This window comes from Podarcis filfolensis, assembly GCF_964270895.1.
Source record: "Podarcis filfolensis genome assembly, chromosome: 2".
In the NCBI taxonomy this organism is placed as follows: Eukaryota; Metazoa; Chordata; class Lepidosauria; order Squamata; family Lacertidae; genus Podarcis; species Podarcis filfolensis.
This window is the reverse complement of record NC_139605.1, coordinates 82,173,729-82,200,836: the sequence shown is the minus strand read 5'-3', so window position 1 is coordinate 82,200,836 and position 27,108 is coordinate 82,173,729. Positions and strand designations below refer to the sequence as shown.

Below are 27,108 nucleotides of genomic sequence, written 5' to 3'. Positions count from 1 at the left end.
AGCTTGTCCGTCCTTCTTTTGCTCCTAATCTTATCGCTTTGCTCCGCTTCCCTAGCCACCCATTGTCGCAGGCGGTCTCCTTCAGCATCCCCTTTGGCTTGGACAGCGATGTGGACATTGTGATGGGGAACCCGGTGGGCATGCTGCGCTCTGTCAGCTCAGACAGCCTGGCCCCTGCCCTCTATTCCTCCTTGCCTCGCTCCCCGCGCCCACGGTCCACTGACGTGGTTGAGGCCCCCAATGGCTTAGTGACAACACCGCTCCATGGGGCTGGACCCAAGGCCCAGGAGGGGCTGGCCCTGGAAAACGGGCTGAGCGACGGCTACCCCGACCTGCCTACCATCGAGGAGGCCCTGCAGATCATCCACAGCAGTGAACGCCTGCTCCCCGAGGGAGCGCCCGATGGCTTTTACCTGCACTCTCCGGAGCCACCGAAAACTTCTGTGCCAGAAAAGGCACCCATGGCTACTGTTTACCGCTGCCACAATGGCCCCCCCAATGGGGCCGAGCCAGCCCAGGACGGCAGCCTAGACTCAGACGCAGAGGAGCCCACGCGGGCCCCTGGCGGCCCAGACGACTCCACCTCGTGCGTCAGTTCGCTGAGCTCGCAGCCCGATAGCACAGCTTCGTCTGCCTCTGGTGTGCGCATGACCAGCTTCGCGGAGCGCAAGAAGAAGCTGGCGGCGACAGACAGCAAGTCCAGTGGGATCAGCTCTGAGGGCTCTGAGGTTGGGCCTGTCCCACCAGACGAGAGCCCCGCCCAGAGCCCCGCCCTCAGCTCAGAGATGAGCCAGCTGGGGGCGCGGCTGGAGGAGAAGCGCCGGGCCATTGAGGCTCAGAAGAAGCGCATTGAGGCCATCTTCACCCGGCACCGCCAGCGCCTGGGCAAGAGTGCCTTCCTGCAGCTACAGAAGGCCCCCGACGCCCAGGGCCAGTCGGAGGATGGCCGGCTCGCTCTCGAGGAGCGGCTTGCCCAGCTGGAGGCAGAGGAAGAGGCCGGAAGCCCTCGGGCCCGCCTAGACAACAAGCAGGTGACCTTTTCCCCGGAAATCACTAAGGGCGGAGCGTTGGACGAGAACCTGGGCGACTACAACCGGGCGGTGGCCAAACTGAATACCGCCCTGAGCTCCCTGCAGCTGGACATGCAGCGTCTGAGCGATCAGCAGCAGCGCCTCCTGCTGGATAAGAAGCCTAGTGTGCAGGCCTGGGTGATCCCAGCCCCAAGGACCGGCCGTGAGGGGGCTCCTCCCCGCTCCTCCCTGGAGCTGTCCTCCCCATCGCCGTCGCCCTCCCCTTCCCGCAAGTCCCGCTCCCCTCAGCCCACCCCTAAGAAGTCTCCTGTCCCGGCTCCGCCCAAGAGCCCCCGGCACGCCCGGCCAGTGGAGCTGAAGCTGCCCCCCCTCACGCGGGTCCTGACACCTCCCCACAACGTGGACACCCTCCCACACCTCCGCAAGTTTTCCCCCAGCCAGGTGCCCATGCAGACCCGCTCCTCCATCCATTTTGCCGAGGACGAGGAGCTGCCTGTCCCGGAGGCCCAGGGGAACTTGCGGCCTGTGGCCTCAGTGCCCCCTCAGGGAGGCAATGGCCGTGTCTCGGGGGATGGCACCAGTGACGTCTCCTCGCCCAGCGACCGGCGCAGCAGCCTGATTGAAATCCCCTTGTCCAGCCTGAAGGGGGAGGAGGAAGATGACGATGCAGATGGCAACGACTCGCTGGAGGGATCCATCACCGAGGCCCTGGACTCCGAGCCAGCCCGGGCTGGCATGGGCTTCTACTTCAAGGTAAGCGCTTGAAGCGGAGACTGCTAACACTCATGGCGGGCATTCTGCACTTTCTATAGAAGAGCTTTTGGAGCATGGGCAAGAGGGAGCTGGGTATGGCTAGGCCCTTGGAGCCAGCCAGGGCTAGGCTGGGCTTCAGGTGGCTGTGCTGCTTCGCTCTTTCTTGGCTGGCTCAAGGTAACGGGAGTAGGCGGCCTGCAGTGGGACAGGGATTCCAAGGGGCCCCTTTTGACTGGCAGGAGCGTATGCAGAAAGTGCAGGTGGGGTTGCTGAAGCCAAGTGCTTGAACAAAGACACTGTGTGCGTGTGTCCAACTTAAAACGGACATCTCCTTTCTGAGATCCTTGTGGGTCAGGGAAGATCTTTTTTCAGACGTGTTTTTCTACTGCGCCGGCTTAAATCACACCAGCTGCTGCTGCTCTCTAGTGGCGATGCAGATCTCTGCAGCATCTTGGACTGGCCCAAAGATAGGACCATAAGCATAAGCTCCAGAAGCAGAACTCAGCCTCAAATGAAGAGAGGATGGAGTGTGGATCATGTACAGAATGACCTCTGCCAGGTTGACTTGGGATTTGCAGTGGGAGTTCGAGGTCTCAGTTCCTGAGCTTTCTGCCAGTTTTGGACCTCATTCTGAGGCTTGATAATCCTGGGACCTCCAGGCATCGGTAAATCACATGAAGTTTTTTCCTTCTCTCTATCACCCACCTTTGGGATTCTGATCCTATCTGTAGGTGCTAGGAACCCCATTTTGGGCAAGCCCTATCTATAGCTGGCAGGATCACACAGGATACATGGAGTGGCATTTCCAGAGGGGTTGAGAGCAGTTGGCTCCAGTCCAGAGGAAGGTAGAAAAAGAACCTAAGAGCTCTGCTGGATCCGACCAATATAGTTCAGCATCCAGTTGTCATTGTAGCCAACCATAAGGACAGGCCTGGCTGCTGTGTGACTCCTGTCCTGAAAGTGAAAAGTGACCCTGCATCTTAGAGGACTCACCCACCCTTTCTCTCTACTGACTCGCTGCGTTTGTTCAGGATGAGGCGATGGCTGAGGAGGAAATGGCGCAGAAGCGCGCAAGCTTCCTAGAGAGGCAGCAGCGACGCACTGAGGAGGCGAAGCGCAGGAAGCAATGGCAGGAGGCGGAGAAGGAGAAGAAAGAGGAGGAGGCAAGGTGAGGTTGGGATGGGGGAAGCCACAGGGTCCTTCTCATTCTTGGCCCTCTTTGTAGGCATGGCCATGGTAGGTGCTTCTGCTGTGGTGGGAGGCCTTGTGCTTCCAGTATTCCACCCCCCCCCAATAGCTCTATTTGGTTTCTCCAGTTCACATGCTACACCGACACTTACAAAAAATGGGTCACTCAAGTAATGCTTTATACATCTATAACTACTGCTTCATTTGTTTTGTATTGGTTCTGATGCACTGGGATTTCCCATTGTGTGGAAATGGCTCTCATGTCACAGTGGGGCCTTGTGTGAATGGGGCCCTTTTCACTCACTCTTCCAGGGTTTCCAACCCCCTGCACACCCTAAAACTGGAGAGATCAGCCCACTTGTTGAGCTGCAGTGCACTTTAGTATGATGTTGAATCCTTCCTCCTGTAACTACAAAATGTCTGCTGGGCTTGTAGTCACTTTTAACCTCTGGCTGTATTCTTGACTGTGCTTCTCCAGACAGCGGCAGGCAGAGGAGCAGCCCCGGCAAGAGGAGGAAGTGGTGGGGCCGAGGCGCGGTGACTTCACCCGCCTGGAATACCAGCGGCGCCATCAGCTCAAGCTGATGGAGGACCTGGACAAGGTGCTGCGGCAGAAGCCCACCACTGTGCGCGCCCTCAAGAAGGGGCGGCCCAAGACCGTCTTCTGTGACGACTCTGCCCTCGCGCGCAGCCCCGTGAAAGGCCTCCTGGGTAAGAGCTGTGGCTAGTTGGGAGAGGAGCTGGGCACGCTCTGCAGGGCGGCGGAAAACTTGTAAACGCAGCTGCCATGTGTCATGGTGGCGCTAGAATGCAAAGGGACCGTGGTTCAGGAAAGGGACAGCTGTGGCCATGTAAACTTTGCCCCCATCTCCTGATCATGTGCTTGCCTATTCCTAGGCTCCAAGCTCAGCAAGGTGTATTCCCAGTCGACTCTCTCGCTTTCTACGGTGGCCAATGATCCTGGCAACTCACTCTCCATCAAGAGGTCTTCTCGGTGAGTTTGTAGTACTTCTACTTGTTACTCTAAAGCATTAAGAGGGTATAGGGGAGATGCAAAAACCCTGGCAGTGTGCTCTAGGGTGGGTGGGATTTGGGTTGGCCTTCTAGCTAGTAGTAGGCCCAAGGAAAATGGGTTTGTGCTGCGCTTTCAGAAGTTAAGGGTGAGCACTTCTGTTTTGCAGAGCTGCATCTCCTTCTGGGCCAATGTCCCCCAGCCGGTTGCTGTCCAACCAGAACCGGGAGCGTGACTGGGAGAACGCATCGACCGCCTCCTCGCCAGCCTCCATTCCAGAGTACACAGGTAAACCTCTTGCTGTCTCAGTCCTCCCTTCCAGAAAATTCCAGCTTTCCCCCTGTGACACTACAGAGGGGGCTCTGCTAGATCTCCTTCTCCAAATGCACTGGCAAAGTGTCTTGATCTGGTGCCTGCTCTGCTCTGCAAGGGCATCAAGAGACCTCCAGATCTTTTGCCTTGTGAAGCATCTCTGCTTGTCTTGCCAGGGCTGCCTTCTTTAGGGAGCCTTGTGAGCCTGTCTTCTCTGCTGAACTCTTCTTCTCTCTGCAGGGCCCAAGCTGTACAAGGAGCCCAGTGCCAAGTCCAATAAGTACATTATTCACAATGCACTGTCTCACTGCTGCCTTGCTGGCAAAGTCAATGAACCCCAGAAAAATCGCATCCTAGAGGTAAGCTGAGGAGGCAATAACATGGGGTGGGATGGCAGGTTGTTAAATGGCTGTGGGCTGGGCAAGGTGCATCCTTCGCCCTTGTCTTGCTGAACTGTGCACATCATGTAGATATCCTCCTCTGATCTCTGTGAATTTTGAAGAACATCATGTTGGCTCCAGCTCCTGACTCTGCATGGGCTTTGTAGCTATAGACGTTTGCCTTTGCTTAATACAGCAAGGCCTCATCTTCCGCTGTTAGAAAATAGTGGCATAAAAGCATCACACTGGCTGCACCACTGAGAGATGTTAATCATAGAACCCCATGTGCAAAGGTGTTTGGTCATCTTCATTGGCTGTGAGCCTAGTGGCGGTTGAACCGTACTGTCAGAAGGTAGGAGAGCCCCCTACCCTCTGAAGAAGTCTCCCTTTTCTCAGTGGAGATGAAGAAAATCATGTGTGACAGCTGCTGGCTCACAAGAACTTAGAACTGTACGTGTTTGTTGTTGGTTCTGCAGACATTTCTAATGTTGGAATGTTTTATGTGTCTTGACTTGATTCTTACTCCTGTTTTACACGCATCTTCCTCCCTGCCCCCCCCTCCATTTTAGGAAGTGGAGAAGAGCAAAGCCAATCACTTCCTCATCCTGTTCCGTGATTCGAGCTGCCAGTTCCGGGCGCTGTACACCCTGTCGCCAGAGACGGAGGAACTGACGCGCCTGGCAGGCTACGGGCCACGCACCATCACTCTGGCCATGATCGAGGGCATCTACAAGTACAGCTCTGACCGTAAGCGCTTCACGCAGATTCCCAGCAAGACCATGTCCATGAGTGTGGATGCCTTCACCATCCAAGGACACCTCTGGCAGACCAAGAAGCCAGGCACCCCCAAGAAGCCAGGCACACCAAAATAGCCAGGCCTTTCCAACCTCAGTCCGTCTACTGCTTTTCTCTGCCTGGACTTTAGAGCTGCTACGTGTTAGGTTGCCAGCCCAAGTTGGATATATGGAACCCTACACATAACCTTCCAAAATGGGGGGCTTGTGTAGATGGGTCTGTTAAGCAGGGGGCTACATCTTGTACTGGACCAGCGTTATCTCTGGCTGGATCAGAGCCACACAGGAGTCTTGTGCATAGTTCTGATGCCTGCTCAAAGGAGGAGACTACTTTTTTTTGGGGGGGGGGTTGTTGACAGATGCTCTGGAAACTGCCAAATCCCATGATAATCTAGAGGCTCAGAGTTGCCATAGTGACACTGCCCTACATGCGGCCTGTGTGCGCTCGTCTGGGCTCCTGCATGCTCTCTCTGCCTCCAGCCACCACCTGAATGTTGGTCCACCACCACAGCAATGAAGGGTCTCTCTTTCTGACTTCTGCTTGCCTGGGGAACGGGGCCCAGGCCTTCCTTGGTTCTATTCGGGGTTTCTTGTTTCCCTGGGTGCCCCTGTTTATATTTATACATACTTATACATATATATATAGATATATATATATATATCTTGGAGCTATTTAATGATTTTTCAATTATTTGTATATAAAAAGGAACAAATTGCATTTGGAACAGTGGGGCAGGGTGAATTTGTATATGGAGATAGGCATGGTGGGGGGAGGGTAGCACAGAACAAGGTGTGTGTGTGTGGATGGATGTTTCCTCCTTTGGCGTTTTGTCTTCCTTCCTTCCCCACTTCCCCTTTGGGCTTTTTTTTCTTGCTCCCTTGTTCACAAGGGCTATTTGGTGTAGGGATGGGCAAGGGCTGTTTACATGTAATAACTTTTTAGCAGGCATTTTGGGGGATGGCAGGGAGCCTGCGAATTTGGCAAGCTTCAGCTGGCCATTCTCATTCAAAATATTTGGAAGCTGGGAGTTGCTGTAGTCACAGAGCAGGCCTCTGTGGATCCTGAACTGAGCTGCCAAATGGAAAAAGCAAACTCCTACCTGCTCTAGGAAGAGATCAGGCTCCAGCCTCTTCTTTCCTTCCTTCCTTACCAGTTTAGAGCTGCACCTCTGGGCTGTAGCAGGCAGTGAATGTAGGCTGCTCCTTCAGTTGTCCTCCCCAAGAGCCAGAGGAGGCCTGGGCACTGAGGGGCTTCTACCCTCTTTTCTTTCTCTTCTCCCCCACCCCCTACCCGGCCCACTTGCTGTCTGGGTCTTTTCCTCCGCCTCCTGCTCTTTTGGGGTAGCAGTTGCTCTCAAGGCAGAGTGCAGGAGGGAGCTGGGGGAAGCCAATCCTGTTCAGCTTGGGGTTCTGTCTTGTTCAACTTTATTCCAGGTCTCTCGTGGTTGCTTGTTGATGACCGAATGTCATGTAGGTGTTTGGGGATACAGTATAGTGCAGGGTTGGTGTTAAAAAAAATTAAAAGGGCAGGTGGGAACTTTGTCCCTGGCTGCTTAATAAAGTAACTTAAATGAACTCTTTGCTGGTCATTACTTGGTGTACTTCCATTCCACACAGAGTGGGGTGAATAAAAAGACACTGGAGGCAGATTGTGTCTCTGGTTTTGAAAGCCTGCCTTTCCTTTCTCTCTATGTTTATGTTGCAAGTGTCTGCCTTCAACTTTAGCCTGTGCCCATTACTCAGCTGTTTTGGATAGCAGGGCAGAGGCACGGGCAAGATAGGAGTCTAGCCATTTTAAAGCCTTTTTTGTTTGTGGATGTTTGTGGACTTGTTCCATGTTTAATGCAGGGTTAGAACTACTGGGGTGTGACCAGCTGCTGTTTCCTTGTTTGGGTTTAATTAAGCGTTGCTTCCTTGAAAGCAGTGGAGGTTTGGTAGGTGTTCAGCTGGTTGGTAGAAGGAAGTAAGGTCATTCTCCTTGTTCCACCCAGCTATTTGTTGGACTTTCCCCCATGAGCATGACCAAGCAGGACAGGAATACACTTAAGAACAGGACTTGGGAGAAACTGCTATAGCAGGAAAGACAAATTGGCATTCACGGAAAGTATGTGGTAACAACCTCATCACTACTGCTTAACCCCCTTTCCTTAATGTTCATTGTTCCTAAACATCAAGAGCTTATTGACATGTCTGTTTTAAGCTGCCAGGATCTTATGAAGTAACTGTTGTCACAACAGTTAAGCTAGTGAGAGAGGATGAATTCTTATCAGCAGCACAGTTAAGGAAATTCCATTAGGAAGGTGGGGATTAAGCACTCCATTGTATTGAACATGCCACTGAACTGGAAGAAGCCCCTTTTATTATACTTTTTAAGCTTAGGAGAGTTAGAGTTTCAGTAATGAAAAGTATGAAAGTATGCCAAACTAGCAGCTGGCAGTGCAGGTTACTTATTCATGTATACAGCAGCTGGCATTGTTGCCCACCTTTTCTCATAGAGCTGGAAGGGACCCTGCGGATCATCCAGTCCAACCCCTTGCAATGCACAAATTTGTAGCTGTCCCTTACGGGGATTGAAACTGCAACCCTGGTGTTGCCAACACCATGCTCTAATCAATTGAGCTAGTTTCCCATACAGACCTAAACCAGACATTTGATAAAAAGATTTTATAAATAGCAACATGACAGAATAGAAAAGGATACTATCAAGGAAAACAAACAAATTACACCAAGCCCAGCTTAAACAGATATGACACTTGTAGCTCAAAAGCAGTTCATCCATCTGCAGCTGCTCAATCATCCTTAAGGCCTCCAAACACAGCGGAAGGAACACTCTTCTGCTCCAGCTGCACCTCTGTAGGAGAGAAGATTTGGGATAATCAAGCAAGAACAGTCACATGTCAGGCTTAGAGAAATGACTTTGCTGGGTTGAACCTCAGCATTCTAGCAACCATTTCTGATTTGTGCCAGAACTAAGCTGAACTCTCTTTTTCACATAAAAATATACTCTTAGTTTTGCCAAAAATATTTTCAGCAATCCCTCTTTTTCATGTGTGGGGACTTTTTAGAGACCTGGCAGATCAGAAACACTTGCTGCTCTGTTGCAAATCATCTAGAGATCTACTGCTAAACCCTAGTCTACTTTGTGCCTATTCGCTTCAAAAACTAGACCATACAGCACCGTCTCTTACTTACCGTCAGGCTCATTATCCTCACTCTCATCTCCATCATCCAAATCAATGTCTATCTCATCAGGATTAGCCTGTTTGGAGAGTTCAGCCAGCTCACTGCGGGAAGCATCACTCCTAGAAATAAGGAACAAGAAACTGGTGAATCGTACAGGAGCCAGCACAGTATTATTCACACAGTGACTGCCCCATGCCTATACTGCAGGAAACAGGTCCATCCTGAGAAGATCAAGCTGGCTTTACAGGTTCACATGTCTCTTCTCCACTGCAAGCTGCAACTGAAAGCCACTAGATAAGCTACACCAACTATTAGAACCTGCAGTGTTGACTCAACTCTACAGCTTCACTATCCGCATGATCATAAATGCATTAGGCTTCACTGTAACAACCATCAAGGCAAAACAGAACAAAAATGCATAGTGAAGGGGCCAATGGAGGTTAAAACATAAGTCACACCATTGCTACACTCCTCCCTCTACCCTGAAATGCAAACTCTCTTAATCCTGTTTTGTGTTAGTTTCAGGCTTTAGTCTAATGTCAAGATCTTCGACTCTAGGATCAAGTCATGTAGCGACAAAGCCCAGCTTGGGTCTGATAGTGTGTGCCTGCCACTACCCAACAGAGACACAAGTTTAATCATGATAAGAACTAGAATTCCACTAGCTATCCAACTTGAGTACACGTGGACACATACAGAATTTTAACACAGCTGATGGACAAACTGAGCAGTTGTTTAAAAATGTCTCTTCCCCCGCCCAACCACCACAAAAAAACCTTTGAAGTAGTGGAGACAGTAGGCACAAGGTGGTTTCTGTGGCCCTGGCTATACTTCTGTGTCTCTTCTACTACCCAAATTCCAGGGGGAAATATTTTTAAAACCTCTAACCAGAACATACATGCATTAAGATAAAAAGTAATGTACACTGCACATTAAATAGATTCTGTCTACTGCCTAGTTTCTCATGGCAAGAACACTGCATGTTTTCCCATTTCCAACAGCAGCCACCTTGTGCGGCCATCCCTACTTCTACAACTCTCCAAGCTTACGACAAACAGCTTGGTTCTTGCCCAACCTGAAATATGACCCCTGGTGTATTGCATGCTGGGTGGTGACCTACAGCAAAGAGGTTAAGCAAGTCTCCCTGGCCTGCAGTACACTCACCTGACAAACAGGATCTTCTCCTTAGCTTGGGGCTGATCTCGCTCCGCTTCAGCTGCCAACTGCTCTGCCCGCTGCTCTAACAGTTTCATGTCATCCATGCCACTCTGCCCAGGTGCCAGGTCAGACACTGAAACCAAAAGACAAGCAGGAGGGAAGGGCAGAGGAAGGGTTAGAACGGAAAAGGAGATGTAGTGGCAGACACCCCTCTCTGCTGGTACCTGTGCGGGGGGGGGGGGGGGGGGAGACCTACCTGTGCCCGTGGCATTGCTGTACACCTTCAGCATCTGAGAGGCCATGAAATTGACTTGTGTGTTGTAGGTTGCTTGCACGCTTCGTTTAATGCGAAGCATCTCCCGGATAGTGTCTTCGTTCCCATGCCGGATCTCAAATTCCTTCCATGTCTGCCAGAAATTGGCAGTAGTCTGGCAGGAGAAGAAAAAGTGTTTTGAGGGGTGGGGTGGGAAAGAAGGCAGTCACTGCGAAGTTCAACAGATCAAGCGGAACTTCTCCTTCCTGCTTCACTAGTCTTTCCCCTGAGCTCTGCTATGGGAAAAGCAACATGGAGGTGTGTCTGTGTACAGAGATGAGTTGTGCAGTGTATCTTCTGCACCACAAATTAAAATCCTTGAATCTTTGCGATAAATAAGTTGTTATAATAAACAATAATAATGCTGATAGAGTTATCCTTGAACATAATGGAGAGCTAGCTTTTCTCACCTTCCCACACTGGGTCCTGAAAGGCCATGCTCAGGCAGGTGTATGACTAGTTCTCTAGTCTAGTGTGTGGGAGAGATCATAGAATTGTAGAGTTGGAAGGGTCCCTGAGGGTCAACTAGTCCAACCCCCTGCAACGCAGGAATCGCAGCTAAAGAACCCCTGACAGATGGCCATCCAATTTAATTAGAAACTTCTCACAAAGGAGAGCCCACCAGGTGACTTACTCGGGGATCACACATCTGCGAACAGTAGGAATAGATGGCCCGAGCTCGGTCTATTTCGCCCAGCTTGCACTCCATGTCGGCAAAGCGCAGGCACATCTCCCGAGCGTGTTCATCTGTCAGCACCTGCAATGGGGATACGTGTTAAAATTGCATCCTGACCGTCAATGCTTCTAAAATGGCTAACGAGTTAAAAACAAAAGCATCCAAACACATATTGCAAACCAAAAGGGGCGCAATAAGAGCACAGCAGCAGAAAAAGACACAAGTTGAATTGATGTCAAGCAGTCCTGATGCATGATGACAAAGATTTGTGTGGACACCAAGTGAGCCTCCCCAAAGGCAGCCTTCCGAAGGTTGGGGGTTGCGATCAAAGGGACTGGCTCACTCTCTGCTATCCATCAGCCCTGTTTCTGAAGTGGACCTCAGGGCACAAGCAGGTATCTCTGGGAAGTGTCCCAAGCTATATAGGGCTTTATAAAAAGGTGGCACTCAACCTTTGACCTGTGCTGAATAATAGCAAAAACAGCATATTGCACAATATCCTCATAGTTGTAATAGTGATTACAGAAGCTGTATTTGCATTTACCCCATAACATATAAGGGAACACAATCCTCTTCAGCCATTACCTAGCAGACTAGTTCCTCTCTAGGCGAGAGCAAGAGACTCATCCTGGAGTTTTAAACACAGCATTATTTATTTGGAAAGAAGGAACTAACCTCAATAGCCTTCTCGTAGATGCTACGTGTGTGTGTGACCCCATAGATTTCAGCTGCTCTCTTGATGTAGATATTGTACATGTCATACTGCTCCGAAGGCTGCACAGCCTGAGTGGCCCTCTCATACACGGCCATGGCATGGCGTGCCAGCCCATATTCTTCCTCCAGTTTGGCATACAGCAAGTAGATAGCTGTGAACAGAGAAGAAATTAAAGCAAAACTACATTCCTCCCCCACCCCCAATCTTTGGGTCAACTCTTCTCACCAAGATATTTTGGCCCTGTATGGACTACGTTAGTGACACTCCAGATACCATAGGAAAAGTTTTAAATAAGCACTGCCCCAAGGGAGAATTATTCAGATTGCCCTCTTGCACTGAAGAGGATGTGACAGAGATGTTCTCTCCATCTCAATGGCTCCTGCTGGAGAGGAACTTATCAGGCCTCAAACAGATTGGCTACCCTAGGGGGGTGCCATTCAGATGTTTTGAACTACAACTCCCATGATCTCAGACTACTGGCTAAGCCAGCCCAGTTGAGACAGATGGGAACTGCAATCCACAACCTCTGGAGAACACCACGATGGCAACCACTGGGTTATGGATGCAGGTGCCCTCTGGCTTGCTTTGGGAGCAAGTCCTCTAGATTTGGCCTTGCTGTTTCCTGTATCTCAGCTTCCATTGCCCAGGAAAACAGGACTGGTCTTTTCCCATTATTTATCAGCTCCCACCCCCAGGCTTTTACTGCCTCTGCTCCCTTGCAACACAGCACAGTTCCGCTTACTTTTAGCGTATTTCTGGGGGCAGCCATCTAGAGCCTGTTCAAAGAGGTCCCGTGCACGCTCCAACTTCTTGCCACCATAGCGGTCGGTGAATTTGGTAAGATAGGTGTTCCAAATGTCATACACGTTTGGCCACTTGAACAATGAGATGCCCCTCTCATACGCCTGCCGGAGAGAAGGAATGGTATGAAAAAGACAGCAAAAGCTTTCTTCTAGTTGGTATACTCTTGCCTATATGAAAACCACCATATTGAGCCAGGTGATTGTGGTCTATGCAGTCCAGTACTATCTGCTCTGGCTGACAGCAGCAACCCAATATCTCCAAAATAGATAAACCTTTTCCCAGCTTTGCTACCTGAGGGTCTTTTAAACCGGAGATGCCAAGGAATGAATCACGGGACCCATTAGCTGAATCCTACCCTTCATGCTAATCTTTCCAAAGGTTACAGAGATGTAGGATCTGCAGAGTTCCGCTCTGCTACCTAAGAAGTACACCACACACTGTAGATATTTTGAGCCCAAGGTCCTCCCTCTCAAGCTCCACAGCTTGCAGCAGGCAGCTTTTGCGATTCTGTGGCTCCCAAACCAACCAGATGGGCAACTTCCCACTCCCCCAGCTGCTGTGAGAGCAGACAGAGGTATTGATACGGCCAACTCACCTTGAAGCTCTCTTCAAAGTAGCTGTGCTCTTCCAGGAAGAGGCCATAGTTAATGATGATTTGTGGGGTGGCAATGCGCAGGTCCAGAATGCGGTCATACACGGCTTTAGTAGACTAGGGGTGGTGACATAAAGAAACTTCAATATTAGGCTGAACCACAAAGCGACAGCCGAGTTACAGAGACAGCTTGGGGCCCTCAGTCACTGTCCCTTCCCCAGCTATGCCCAGAGATATAGAGGGAGGAGATCAGGAGGGAGGAAACAAGTCCCTGTGGTCAATACAGGCCTTTTAATGCAGAGCTGGCAGGGCTGCTGCCCACAGCTGCTCAAGGCAAGCGGTAAACAAGCCTCCGTATTACCGTCAAAGGGAATCAGCAGGCCCCAACTGGATTGTCAGAAAAGATGGGAGCAAGAACTGTAGTGCTTCTCACGTAGTGTACTACTTCACATGTAGTGTACTACTGCTGTGTGCTTCACATAGTTTTATTTATCGATTAAATCTGTCAACTACTTTATCTTGTCCAAGGCAATCCACAGCGACTTGCAACCAAACCCCAGACAATAAACCTCACATAGATACATTAAAACCAAGAGAAAAGGGAAATGCATTAAAAATATCCCAGCCGCTTCTAAAAGGCTAGCTAGAAATAATCATGAATAAAAGGGGGAAACATTGAAGGCAGGAAAGAAGTCAGGAGAGCACAGATAAATATGCTGAAAGAAGCTATGGGTACCAAAACCCACTCAGTTTCTTGAAGTAGAGACTTCGCTTCAGGGAACGGAAAGTCAGGGGCTTGAGTTGTGCAAGGCTGCTCTGCTACCAACTTACAACAGCTCCATGAAACAGAGCCAGTTCTCTGGGCCCTAATGTTACTCTCTAGACAGGCACAGGAAGCAGTTGATGGAGCATGACAGCCTCCCTCTCCGTGCGTCAGCATCATACTATTTCAAAGCCAAAGCCATGGTGAAAGGGGAGGAGAGGAGGGTACAGTCTCTAGAATAGCTTAAAGATGACTAGGAAACAGTGAGGGTCTGTCGTTTTGGGTGTTCAGAAGATCTCCAAGTATAGCATTAGCTAGCAAACCAAGAAGTCCACGGAATACCTAACCACTGATTTTGTGCCACTCAGAAGCCAAGGAATGCCAATTCAAAAACCAGCTCATTTGTGCCTAGCTAAAGCTTTTTTAAAAAAAGAAGACGACTGTTTTGGGAGGGCTGCTGAAGTGGCAAAAAGTCATTCACTTTCTGCACAGCTTGTCCCAGTGGTTAATCCTTTTGCCTGCTAAACTGGAGCCGGGTTTCTAATTTGTCTTTAGTCTAATTCCCAGATGTTGACCCTTATTCTGTCTCTCCCTGCTAGCTCAAGGAGACATTTACTGCCCACAGTACTTGCTTCCTTGGATACTTCTCAGACACTTCTGGACAGAAGGCGATTAAAGCTGATTGAATAATACTTAAAACAGCCAGAGAGAAGTGCCATGATAGGAAAGAAGAACAGAAACCCAAAGCTAATGCTTTTCGTGTCTGGATGAGGCAGGCTTCTATGGCTGTTCCAGACAGGAAAAGTTGGCGCTTGCCCTTTCCACAACTCCAGAAGGCTCTGGCAGACAATGGAGGCCAGGAAAGGCCACTTACCTTGAAGGTGCCAAGACTTTCTTCCAGGTCAGCCAACATTGACCAAACCTTGAGGGACTTGTAGACACGGTTCTGCACAGGTTCTGAGGAATCAAAATACTCTGCTTTCTTAGCTGGGATGGCTGTGGCTTTCTGAAGGAACAAGAGAAAACATGATTAAGGGTAGAATTCACATAGCACTAAGTAGGGTATGCACATGGGGAACAAGGCCTGCTCAAGCAAGAAGATGTCCCCCGTTCTCCCCGTGTGCCCTCTAAACCTGTTCTGAGGATCCTCTAACTTCCAGAGCAGAATTTCTTTTGGGGTGTGTGTGTGTGCGCGCGCGTGCGTGTGCGTGCAGAGGAATCCTGTTGTGAGAACAGACCTCGCTTTGCGCTTGCAACAACTTGGTTGAATCCCACCCTTAGAATGTATCTCTCTCTTTAGATATAAATTATCTCTGCAGACAGGAAACTGGGTGGCCTCACATTGTTAGAAATACAAAAGCTTAGAAATCTTGGTTTCCTGCTTTCTTATTTAGCCACACCGCACCATTCAGCTAATAACAGTGCTCCCCTGTGATTCAACCACTAGAGCTCCAACTCCATTCAGGGTGATGTGGACAGAAGAAAGGAGTCTTGTTTTTGATTGCATGACTATATGCCCTTAACTCCGAAGTAATCGTCTGGGAACCCAAAAAGCAACACTTCTGGATTATCAGATGCCTGCCGCCCTGTTTCTGCTCACCCGCAGGATGCGCAGCGCTTGGTCATAGTTCTCGTGCCGCAACTCCATCTCGCCATATTCGCACCACACGCTGGCCAGCTCATCCACTTGCTTGAAGTTGACCTTGGTAGCCTTTTCAAAAATGGTTCTGGCCTGGGAACAAGTAAGGTGAGGTAGGCAAGGTGAGGGGGAAAGCAGGGCCAGAAAGAGCCCCCAGTTTCAGCATCTCCTCTCCTTGGACTAGGCTATGTGGTGGGGCAGGTCATCCGAGTAATACTGCATCACCAAGGATGGTGGCTTCCCGGAGTTTGGGTTAGGTTGACTGAATATAAGACTCGCTCACCACAACGAAAATCCCTGAATCAATTTACAAGAAGAATGAAACACAGTAACAAAAATGCATGGAGTTAAGCCTGAGGCAGCTGTGGTGAAGGGCATTCGCAACACAGAACCCGAGTCTCTGTTGTGCTTCTGGGCAGCAGCTAGGAAAGTAAGGCAGGAAACATTTTGAAAGGCAAGGACAGAGCAGCGTCAGCCTCCCAAACCCATGCATCACTCACGTCTTCGATCTGTCCATTGACCTCGTAGAATTTGGCAAAAGAAACCCAGAGCGTATGTGTCTTTCCGGTGGCTTTAAAGGGGTCGACAGTCTGCACCGCTTCTGTGTATGTGTTGATGATCTGGAGGAAGCAGGGAGAGAGGTAGAGGAAAAGAAAAGATTGAGCTCTGGCAGGTTCCTAGGTTCCTTCCTTCCTGTACGGTTTGGTGGCTGTAGCTGCGAAGCACAACACAGAGGAAGTGAGAAGTGCCAACTAGTACAATCCCAATGAAGTTTTTATTCTGGAAAACAGCCTGCTTCTCAGCAGATCTAGAAGGCTACTAGATGGTGACAAGTGGGAGAACTGGCTCTCCATTTCCAGCTCAGCCCTGCCTTCCAGGCAGCAGCTTAATTAGACCGGCATGAGTACCCGTCTATGAATGCCCTTCTGAGCAAATGTGGAAACTCCAATGTGCTGAGCACCCATTAGTAGACAGAAGCTTTTTGAAACTTCATGAAATTTGCTTGGGGTGGAGGGAGCCCCAGTGGACGAAATGCTGTGTCAACTTCCATCAGTGACACGACCAACGTTGGGTGGCAGCAACTCCTTGGAGGGTATTCAGATTCAGCTCCATACCCAAAACTTCGCCATTCATCACTGATGCTGAAATCCAGTGTTTAATAGAAGGGGAACACGCTAGCCTGAAAGTCCAGCAGCTCCCTCGTTCCCAGCGCTGGGTCTGCTCATGCGATCCCTACTGTGGGGATTTCCTTACCTCGCGAGGTTTGCCTTCATACAGCTTCACCCGCTTGTGCCACTCGTGGACGTTGTGAGGATTCTGGCGCAAGAGGACACTGTTAAGAAGCAAGGGCCGGCGTGTGATCAGCTGCTCAAAGCGAGCCAGGCGCAGCTCCAGGTCCACATCATCTGTTTCCCCGGGGGGGGGGGGGCAAAAGAGCAGGAATGAGAGATGGTGCAGGAAGGCAGCTACTTGCAGCTGAAATTCCCCCTCTATTTTCTCACCTACACATTCCATACCTATAGCTATGCCCTGGGTTCCTTTAGGAGAGGGAAGCTCTTTTAATATAAGGCTTTATCAATGATGCAACCCCAGGGAGAAACATCCATCACAACTTGAAAAAGTTTAGGGAGAACTGAGACATCGTCAGGAGTCTCAGCAACTGTGGCATGCATTCTCCTAGATGCAGTCTGGAGAAGAATTTCTTCTCTTCCGAAAGGGAAGGAGGAGCAGCCCCTGCTTCCTACCACCTGAGCTGCTCTTACCCTCCTCCTCACGTCCCATCTCAGAGCTGGTCTCCATCTTGGCAGCGATCATGCTCTCCTCAAACTGGGCGTAGCTGTCGAACACCTGAGTGAAATCCCGCACTGTCATCACAGTCTGTATGGCTTCTTCGTAGACATCGCGAGCCTAAGACAGAGAGAGTGAAGGGATTACTGTTCCAGTCTGCAAAGCAATGCCTGTGGTCTCTGTTCCCACGGCCGGCTACCAAGGCAGCTTCGACTTCTCTAATGGTTTTCATGGGAAATGCTCTTAAGAAAGCACAGATCACCACTCAAGACGTATCCACTTATACGGAACTCAAAGCTTTTCCTTATTGTGGGAGGAAACAGTGTGCCAAAAGGAACTGCCTCTGGGATGAAATTGATCTACAAATAGGTTATTTGGAACAGGCAACATAAACTTCCTATGCCAAGAAAGAGCAGGTACCCGCAACTCAGTCCAAAGTGACAACTGCATTCTAACAGCTTTCAGAGCTCAACCCTATATTTAACAGGGATGTTCAGGCCGGGGAAAATCACGCACTAGGTTGCCCATCAAATCCAAAGTCTATTGGCTAAATCAGTAGTTTTCAACCTGGGGTGCCTTGAATGATGGTCAGGGTACCGTGGGCAACACTGGCCTCTATCTCTCTTTCCTTCCCTCCCTCCTGATGCCCTCTTGTGTCTCTGCCTCCCAAAGGCTTGCACAGCTGTTTGTTGCAGCAGTCCTTGCTACAAGCTCCTCAGGTGAATGGTGCCTCTGGGGCCAGCCAGGGGTTGCTTCCCAGGCCCCTGTGGGGCAGTTTGAGGAGGAGGCATCTCTCTTGGGGGGGGGGGCAACTCAGAGACCAGGGGCAGCAGCTGCAGCTGCCCAGGGGAGAGGAGAGGAGGCTGAGGGAACACTCCACAAGGGAGGGTGTTCGAAAAAGGGTGAGAGGTTGCCACATCTGCAGGCAAGGGGTGACATAACTGGGCTCCTGAGCCCTACATGGGTGCTGCGGAAAGAATGCAGTTGGTCAAGGGAGTCGTGGACTCAAAAAGGTTGAAAGCCTCTGGGCTAAATGCCTTTGCCTTTGATTCTAATTTGAGGAGGAATCAAGTTACAGGATCACCCAGAAGTTTAAACCTGAACAACTGAGGGCTTGTTCAGATGTCCCAAAGGAGGAAACACGTTATTGAGTACTAATTCTCAGTCTCCTCCAGCTGTCCATACATCACATTTTTTTCACCGGTTTGCTGACCTCGGTACCAATTAAAAAAAGCAAACAAACAATGATTTCTAAAAATCTACTCGGCATGACATTAAGACATGAAAATCCTGCTTGTTATGTACAGTCACCCCAGAAAGCACTAGGATTCTTATTTGTTTTCCCTAGTGACTTTTCACAAACTTGGAACACTTCATGTATTATGAGACACTATGAATTCTTCTGATGGGGAGAGAACAGAACAGAAATAATATAATAAAAGAAGAAAATCATAGGAGATACTTCCCCCTATCCTTTGTCCCTCCTCTATGCTAGGTAACTTTCCTCTACTGCCAATCTTCCAGATTCTTCTATTTCCATTTTTGTTTGGTGGCTTGTAAGGATTTCTGTTGGTTATTTTGCTGACTGTTCCTTATCTGATCCCTACAAGCTCAGTAAACGCCTTATTTAAAAGAGTGAATTAGGAGAAGAGTGGAGACAGACAATAGCTCTTTTTAAGTGAGTTCAAAGTGATCTAAAAGAGGCTTCCCTTCTGGTGAAAAAGGTTTTCAGAACAATAGAAACACCTATAAAGTCTGCTTAGTAGGGGTACATGAGGGTGGCACGTATTTACCATTACTAGCAGACTTTTGTTCAAACTGTCTTCAGCCCTTCATAAAAATTAATGTCTGTCTCCAACCCAAGATTTTCACCAAATAAAGGTGAGGTCTTGCTCAGACCAGATGAATAAGGAATTTAAGAGGAAATAGCTGAAAGACTTGAACGTTACACTCTGTGCCATTTTGAAGTTCCCCCTGGGATTGGGATATGACTCCAGCCAAGTCCCTGCATCACAGCACAAACCCTCAGGCCCAGGTGACTACCTTCTCAAAATGCCCACTGCGGATGTAGTAGTCTGCCAAGGAACACCACAGCTTGCCCAGCTGGTCGGTGAAGCGAGTCAGGCCGCCCCGGATTATGGCCCCCACATTGAGCGACTTCACCTTGTCCGGATTCTGCGAGATGAGGTCACAGAGCTCGTGCCACAGCTGTAACGGAGAGGACAAGGTGTCAGAGAGATCTTGGCAACGCTGAGAGGCAGGAAAAGCATCAAGTGTACAGGTTGTTCTGCAGCAGGCATCTTTGGATGAAGGAGAAGAGAGATCCTCCACATAATTTTGGAGGGCTGACTGCCAGCTACCATGAGCCTCACTTGATAGTTGGATTTCCCCTCCTTGGAGATGAAGCGTTCATCATTCACCACAGCGGCAAGGCGGACAGCAGCCTCATCCAGGCGGTCAATGGAGCGCAGGTACTCAATATATTCCTCAGCATTCTCCGGGCTCAGCTGCAACATAAAAACGCGTACAGCTCAGAATCCACCAGAATGCTGACAAGACCAAAACAGTGGCAGTAGAAGAGCTAATGTAGATTAATTGCAGCACTGCTAGAAGTGCCAACTCAAGGTTAGCTAAGAATACAAGGAGTAGCTTACAACCCTTTGTGCATAGTGTGTTATAGCTATTTAAGATTTGTCAGGGGGAACAAGTGTGATTTCTTTTAGGCAACATGACAAAATTTTCACTTATTCCAAAATTAAAATAAAAAACAGCAGATTAAACAGACTACTATCCACAGATTTAGAGCAGACAACATTTTGTAAAGAGGTGTCCTAGTTCAGGAGTCCTAAGCAAAGGGTTTCAGACCCAGAACCCCTCTTTAAGTCCATCTGCAATGCAGGATCGACTTAAGAGTTGGCATATGTTCATTTATCCTCGCTGTAGGGTGTTCAGGTGCAAAAAAAGTACAAGCACCTTGCATCTTTACCAGATGTATATAAGAGGGAGTTGTAAAAGTTGGAATTTGTCATGTAGGGCTGCAAAAAACATGTCCCTGCTGAAATTTCCTGTTCTGCGAAACTACGGAAGGTTAAGGGATTGTGGCTTCCTTTGCATCTGGTGTCTCGGTTTCTTTAAAAATAACAGAAAAAAGAAAATTACTGGGCGCCACTGATGTAATTTACAACAAGTTTCTGCATCTCAACTCCCAGCAGAAGGACAGTTCTTGAGTTAACATAATGAATAAGAATATTCTGGGCGGCTCCCAATCAAGTGTAAAAAACAATACAGCATTAAATATTAAAAACTTCCCTAAACAGGGCTGCCTTCAGATGTCTTTTAAAGATACAATAGCTGCTTATTTCCTTCACATCTGAAGGGAGGGTGTTCCACAGGGTGGGCGCCACTACCGAGAAGGCCCTCGGTGCATTAGTATTTCTGGAAAATCTCCCTGATCTAATCTAGAGAGGTACCCAATTAAATAACACTTTTGTCCAATACTCTCCCTTTGAGAAGGGATTTCTCTTTGCTGAAAAAGCAATTTTATTGTTCTCTGTCATAAATGAAATCAATCAAATATTTTGGTGCTATTGAAGAATTTGTTCCACAGCCTTCTGATCTCTCTGTACCCTCTCTAGCCACTTCCAAACACTATGAGTACCCAACTCAAATACAGTATAATATTCCAGTAGAAGTTTTGCAAGGGCTATGCACGAGACTAAAAGTAGGACAAGAATTCATTCAGTGCTAATAATGAAAAGGAGCCTAAAAGAGAAGAAACCCATTTAGGCAGTCATTGCACAAGGAAGACAACACTTTCTCTACAAAGATTACGCAGATGGCTCAGAGGTGGAAGAGTTTGGTAAGACAAATTAGTTGGGGACATATGGGTTCCCTTACCTTCAGGTACCTGCGGTAGACCCGCACAGCTGTCTCGGGTAATGGATACAGGCGCACAAACTTCAGGTAGAGTGGCCAGATACGATGGTGCTGTGTGATGGGCAGGGCCCGGAGTGCTCGGTCAAAGGTCCTACGGGTGCGGGTGATCCGACACTGGTCCATAAGAAACTGGCAGTAATCTAGCCATATCCGAGGCATCTACAATCAGACAAATAATAAGAAAATAGCAACTCCCTTTGGGGATCTGACCAAAGGTTAACACTGTCCCACAGCCAGCTTCTAATAGTGGCTACACATATGTGACTAGGAAGTTCGCAAGTGGGCTATGACAACAACAGTGGCTTGCATCTAGCATGCAGCAGTCAAGCAAGTCACTGCCTCTGAATACAGCTGTTCCATTTTAAGAAATTCTGCTTAATGGACTCCACTAATTTATCTATTTCTTTATTCAAAAAGCCAATGAACTTACCGGTACTTGCAAACTCCACACTTTGTAATACTAGGGTTGCCATGCGTCTGGAATTTCCCGGACATAACCAGCATTCAGTAGTCCGAAACAGTGTCCAACAAATTTTGTGTGTTTGCTTTTTGCTTATCCTAAACCTATTGCAATCAGTTACAGATAGGTAGCCGTGTTGGTCTGCCATAGTCAAAACAAAAAAATTTTTTTCCTTCCAGTAGCACCTTAAAGACCAACTAAGTTAGTTCTTGGTATGAGCTTTCGTGTGCATGCACACTTCTTCAGATACACTTCTTCTGTATCTGAAGAAGTGTGCATGCACACGAAAGCTCATACCAAGAACTAACTTAGTTGGTCTTTAAGGTGCTACTGGAAGGAAAAAAATTTTTTTGTTTTGACTATTGCAATCAATTAACATATTTTTCTGTGTATAAGACTAGGTTTCCCCCCTAAAAAATAATGTCCAAAATTTGGGGGCATCTTATACACATCTCTAATTTCACTAGGAGACTCAAGTGCTAGTGTTTTGAATAAAAAATTCTCTACAGAATGGCTCATCAGTTTACAAACCCTTCAGTGATTTTCATTAAGGCTTTCTTCTTAAGGAAGGAGCTCCCCCGTTATTTTTATCATTTCCTTCCCATTGCTATGTGGCATCTACAACAGTTTCTGAGACAAACTCACAGATTTAGGCTAAAGATTGTTGTTTTTAAGAGAGCTGAAAGTGGTATACTAAAGCCATTATTGCATTCCACATATGCACACATCTGAGATACAGCTCTGAAATGAAAACATATGTGAGGCCTTCAGATAGACATCGTCATAACCAGCCATAATAGCAGCCATTATGATTGACTCACTTTTCCCAGGCATTACCAGCCCTCTAAGCATATCACCAACCACTGTACCTTGTGCATGAAGACAAGGGCACGCTCATGACAGTTGTTCACTTCTTCATAGCTGGGATCCGTTACACACTTGCTCTTTACCTGCTTCCGTCGCTGCTTAAGATAATTATACCATAGCTTGTAGCTGCAAAACACAAAGGGGGCAACTATTAACATTAAAGTAAAAGATTTTGCCATGTTGCTCCCAGCTCTCATTACGAGGGGAGTTGGGTGATCATAGTGCCTTGCTCCTGAAATAAACCAGGGAAACATCAACAGGGACAGCAAGGGGTTCCATCTGTTGAGGGTATTCCTGTCTGCTTTCAGAAGAGACCAGAAAACAGATCATAAGAAACTCCCCTCAATTCTGAAGAAGTTAAGAGTTAGCCTTTCATTTACATTTTTTATACAACAATGCCTTATGAAAATCTGGATTGAAAAGGGTTCCCCTACTACCTTCATGCAGTTTGCTAAAGAACTTTACATAAAAGAAAGAGACACAAGCGCATACCTGCCTGGCAATTCCTTAAGAGCTCTCTCATAGATCAGATTCAAGATATGCTTGGGAGCATTTTGCTTGAACTCAATGTAGCGGATCCAGCACTTGACAGAGAAGGGGTTGCGCAATATTTCTTCTTCATATTGCAAGTCTTCCTCTTCCTGTGTAGGGGTGAGGAGCAAGGCAATATAAATTTAGAGAGAGGATGTACTATTATATTTCTTTGTGCAGCACCGTTATAACTTACGCACCCCAATGCTATCTTCAGGCTTTTGAAAAATGCTACCTAATTTTACATGTGAGCATATGAAAAATGAACCAAAAAATCATCACTTCATATTTTACTGCAGCCACAAATTCACTAAGTAATCTTTAGCAAGTCTCTGGTCCCAGCTCTAAGCTCAAATATTGAGGTGTGAGTGTACAATCTTACCTTACAGGACTACTGTAAGTTAGTAACGACCAAAGCAGATATTACAGAGCAGCATTTCTCAATCCTGGGTCCCCAATACTGCTGAACCACAAGTCCCATCATCCCTGACCACTGGTCCTGCTAGCGAGAAATGACAGGAATTGTAGTCCAATGACATCTGGGAGCCCAAGGTTGAGAAAGGCTGTTACAAAGAATCATACAACAGCTGTCACTCTAAGCCTCTTCCTTTTTAAATGTCTACTTAAAATAACATAGTGACATCATAATAAGCACCCCACTTTAACATCATAGGCTAGCAGAAGCAGTATGATGATGTCATATCAAAATATTTTTTGGTATTAAATGTTACAAGAAGGATTGAGTCAAAGGGCACAAAGAGACAGCGGTTCTATTGTAACAACACTTGCCCTGGCCATGAAATACCATACGGTACACGGGACATTTTGAACACTTAAAATTCGCTGCACGAATGCAAAGTAGAATTATTGTGCAAGGCTATCACCCAGCGACTCCCTATTAGAATGATTACATCGCTTTTCCTTGACTTGGTTCAATCTTGAGGGGAAAGAACTCTGCACATGTTCGAAGCAAGCCTCGCCTTTTATTTCACCGGCGCGGGGGGGGGGGAGAATTAAGTTCTGTGGGCGAAAGGGAGCTCGGCCTAGGGAGGACCCGTCCGAGCATTTCACCCCCCGACACCTTCCCACCGGGCCCTACTCACGAAAAAGAGCTCCCGCTTCCCCAACACCGTCTCCAGCTCCGGCATCTTGGACGCTTCCCACTCCGAGCGAGCGAGGCGCACGGCAATGACGCACAAGGACAGCTGCGGTTCAGAGCTCGGGCTCTCTCCTCCGCTTGCGTCACTTGGCCAGCAACAGTCCTATTGGTCATCCGACAGGGAGGACGTTTCCTTTCCGCCTTCCAGCCGCCATGTTGCTTGCGGGCGCCATCTTCGGAAGACTTTAGGGGCGTGGCATATGGCGAGGGTGGGCGGTGCCAGAGGGAGGGCGGGGCCCCGTTCAGCATCGGCCAAGCGGCGCCATGGGGGTGAAGCTGGAGGTGTTCCGGGTCTGTGGCAAGCGGGGTCCTCCTGGGGTGGGAATGGGGATTTCTCTTTCGCAGACAGAAAGTCTTGTGCAGCTCCCCCGGGGCAAAAACCCCGGGGCAAAAAGTCTTGTGCAGCTCCCCCCGGGGCAAAAACCTCCTCCCCGGCAGGCTCTCTTTTCGCTCTTGGGGGCTCGCTGGCCAACATACGAGTTTAAGATAAGATCCTCCCCCCTTGGAGCCCTTCACGTGCCTCGGAGAGCTTCGGTTTTATGGGTTAAAATATATAACTGGAAGGGCAGGCAGCTCGATCGCTCGATCTTATTTTCAAGGCAATAGATGTAGTTTTGAATATCTGTTAGGTTTCATACATGCATAATGTTGGGAAGCACGTAGGAAAGATCAGGTTGCCCTTACTCGCGGGTATCTGCAGGGAAATGCCGTCTGTCCTCTCCGAAGAGCAGGTCGGGTGGTTACAATTCCAATGCGGAAACTGGTGAAATGCGCTGCTCGTTAATGGGCCCGAGGTGCCGCTGCGCCCTGCGTCTTCCTTCGCCCTAGAAGCACAGCCCTTAGTGTTGCCAGTGATCCCTTCCTTCTCTCCCTCCGCATCCTGGTGCAAAATAACTTGTCCTGCAACCTAGATGTGTTTCTTTTCCTTTATGCCATTTCTCCTTTCTACCGTTACCTCTGCCATATGATGGTCGTCCTCCTGACCTTTTAGCAAGGGATGAGAGGAAGCTTCTGCCGTTAAGGGCCAGATTGGGCAAAATCTAATAAAACCCTGCAAAGTGTCCCAATGCACCTGTATTACCATCTGACTTCCTATCTCCTTTCTCTTGCAGATGATGCTGTATTTATCTTTTCCTGTTGCTATGTTCTGGATTTCAAATCAGGCAGATTATTTTGAAGAATATGTTATCAAGCGGAAGGTCAGTTTTGCCATGTAATTAGAAAGGGAAGAACAGGGTGGAGTAATGAAATCATTTCCAAACCTTTCCTGTGAGGTTTTATCTGTTTTTTTTAATTCTCATGCTGATTTCACCTCCGGAACTGGAAAAGAAAAACCCAGGCTTCCTTTTATTGCATTTTACTCAACAGCCATATGCTGGGAGCCTGGCTTCTACAAGCAAGTACTGTATGCAAAAGCTGGCATTGCACACAATGCATCTAGTTGCTTCTGGTCTGCTGTTTAGCAGGAGTCATTGGTCTGTAAATAAACAAAATTAATAATAATAAGTGGAACCTGCAGCAAAATGTTGCAGCATATATTCTCTCCTAAAAGGAGGCTTCCTGTTCAGGGTTCCAGTCAGCCATTCCCTTCAAGGAGGGCTTTCCACTTCTCTCCTCTTCCTTTTTAATTTTTCCGCTCTCAGTCTATTTTCTATGAGCATTCTTAACCCTGGGCTATTTGTGGGGGGCATTGCCTCTTTCAGTTTTAGTTTTAAAGACCCCTCCCACTTCTGCCACTATCAGGGTTACCCCAAGCATTCTGATGCTGTTCCTTGGTGGCCCCATTTGGGTTATGCTACTGTCTGTACTTGATACCTGAACTATTAGGAGAATAAACAAGATTTTCTCAACTGTGTTAAGAGGCCAGGACTTATCTCTTTCTTTCCTAGGTAAATGTTCTTCTTAGGCATGAGATTCTTAATCTCAGGGTCTTAGGTTTGAGCCCCAGGTTGGACAAAAGATCTCTGCATTTCAGGGGGTTGTACTAGATGACTTTAGTGTTCCCTTCCAACTCTACAATTCTGATTCTATCCCCCAGTGACAGTCTCTTGAAAATTAGGAAGACTTTTCAGTTCTCATAGAATTTTAGTTTGTTCGCTCACTCAAGCTGGCTGTATTTTCCCTGCCCTCTTGGTGTTTTTGACAAATTTGCCTGCTTTCTGCTTGTACAGCAGTGGAAATTTAGGTGGCATGGTTTTAATCTGTTTCAATATAAAAGCAGGACTTTCCAATAATATGATTCCCTTTTTAATCCTTTTCCTTCAGAGAGAGATATACCCACCTGAAGATAATTACCAGGTAAATATGCCTCAACAATGAATACTGCATGTCTAATCCAGGAGGGGGGAACCTGTGACCTTCCAGATGTTAGCCTGCAGCTCCCAACTTTCCTGACCGTTGGCCATACTGGCTAAGACTGATGGGCATTGGGATTCCAACTGGAGGGCCATAAGTAGCCCACCCCCGGTCTAAGCGAACAGATCATTTATGATGAAATTGGCACTTCTGTCTTCTCCAGAGAAAAGAACTGGAAGACTTCAAAGAGAGAATGAGGAAGGAACACGAGAAGCGGATGCTGCAGTCAGCTAAGGAATAATGATGTAGCATCATCCCCTTTCTCCCCAGGGTTTGATGCACTCTCAAGAAAGTTGTCATCACAAATCTCCTACTTTAACTTAACAAATGCCCTCTAAAACACTTTTTGTACTAAGAGATGAAGGGAATTGCAATGCAGTTTCACTTTGTATTCCTGAATAATGGTTCTGTGCATGCCTCCATGGCTGTCAATGGAAAATGGGAAGAGGATATAGGCTACTTCCTTTGTGTTCTTCTGGCTCTTGCTGGGTGAAGCTGCTGAACCCTGTCTGCAAGTTTGGCAGCTGTCTTAGGAGAGTCACTTTGAATAAAAAGTTATTTATAGAAAGACTGAATCTCTGTATGTCTTTCAGTAAAGGTATCTGGGTGTCTTCAGAGATGCAAGTTATATTTCACTTGTCCTCCTTGGACTGAAGATCTGTTTTATCCAGGTGGGTCCTTCTGCACTGCTTTCTTCTC

The 27,108-nt window shown here is 48.1% G+C and overlaps 3 protein-coding genes across 6 annotated transcripts in view; 2 read left to right on the top strand and 1 right to left on the bottom strand.

Moving 5' to 3' along the window:
• CAMSAP3 (calmodulin regulated spectrin associated protein family member 3) overlaps positions 1 to 7,045 on the top strand; it is a 45,076-nt gene extending 38,031 nt beyond the window's left edge. For all 4 annotated transcript variants that reach the window (XM_083597631.1, XM_083597632.1, XM_083597633.1 and 1 more), the window contains 7 exons: positions 56 to 1,784; positions 2,816 to 2,952; positions 3,451 to 3,683; positions 3,870 to 3,966; positions 4,154 to 4,272; positions 4,537 to 4,655; positions 5,246 to 7,045. In XM_083597631.1, the coding sequence (XP_083453757.1) occupies positions 56 to 1,784; positions 2,816 to 2,952; positions 3,451 to 3,683; positions 3,870 to 3,966; positions 4,154 to 4,272; positions 4,537 to 4,655; positions 5,246 to 5,548 (2,737 nt within the window). In that variant the 3' untranslated portion in view covers positions 5,549 to 7,045. The remainder of the gene's footprint in view (positions 1 to 55; positions 1,785 to 2,815; positions 2,953 to 3,450; positions 3,684 to 3,869; positions 3,967 to 4,153; positions 4,273 to 4,536; positions 4,656 to 5,245) is intronic.
• A 1,074-nt stretch (positions 7,046 to 8,119) lies between these two features.
• Positions 8,120 to 24,168, bottom strand: XAB2 (XPA binding protein 2; the record flags this gene model as incomplete). The annotated part of the gene is given in 20 exon segments (XM_083597635.1): positions 8,120 to 8,321; positions 8,663 to 8,772; positions 9,818 to 9,944; positions 10,068 to 10,239; positions 10,759 to 10,881; positions 11,476 to 11,666; positions 12,258 to 12,420; positions 12,915 to 13,028; positions 14,549 to 14,680; positions 15,275 to 15,406; positions 15,814 to 15,933; positions 16,568 to 16,719; positions 17,077 to 17,221; positions 19,145 to 19,309; positions 19,474 to 19,608; positions 20,999 to 21,196; positions 22,367 to 22,490; positions 22,857 to 23,005; positions 23,999 to 24,075; positions 24,078 to 24,168. Coding segments are annotated over 20 exon segments (2,682 nt in total). The 3' UTR covers positions 8,120 to 8,259.
• A 110-nt stretch (positions 24,169 to 24,278) lies between these two features.
• Positions 24,279 to 26,977, top strand: PET100 (PET100 cytochrome c oxidase chaperone). The gene is made up of 4 exons (XM_083599934.1): positions 24,279 to 24,345; positions 25,167 to 25,253; positions 26,320 to 26,352; positions 26,573 to 26,977. The coding sequence occupies exons 1-4, from the start codon at positions 24,319 to 24,321 to the stop codon at positions 26,648 to 26,650; spliced, it is 225 nt and encodes a 74-aa protein (XP_083456060.1). The 5' UTR covers positions 24,279 to 24,318; the 3' UTR covers positions 26,651 to 26,977.
• Positions 26,978 to 27,108: the final 131 nt, after the last annotated feature.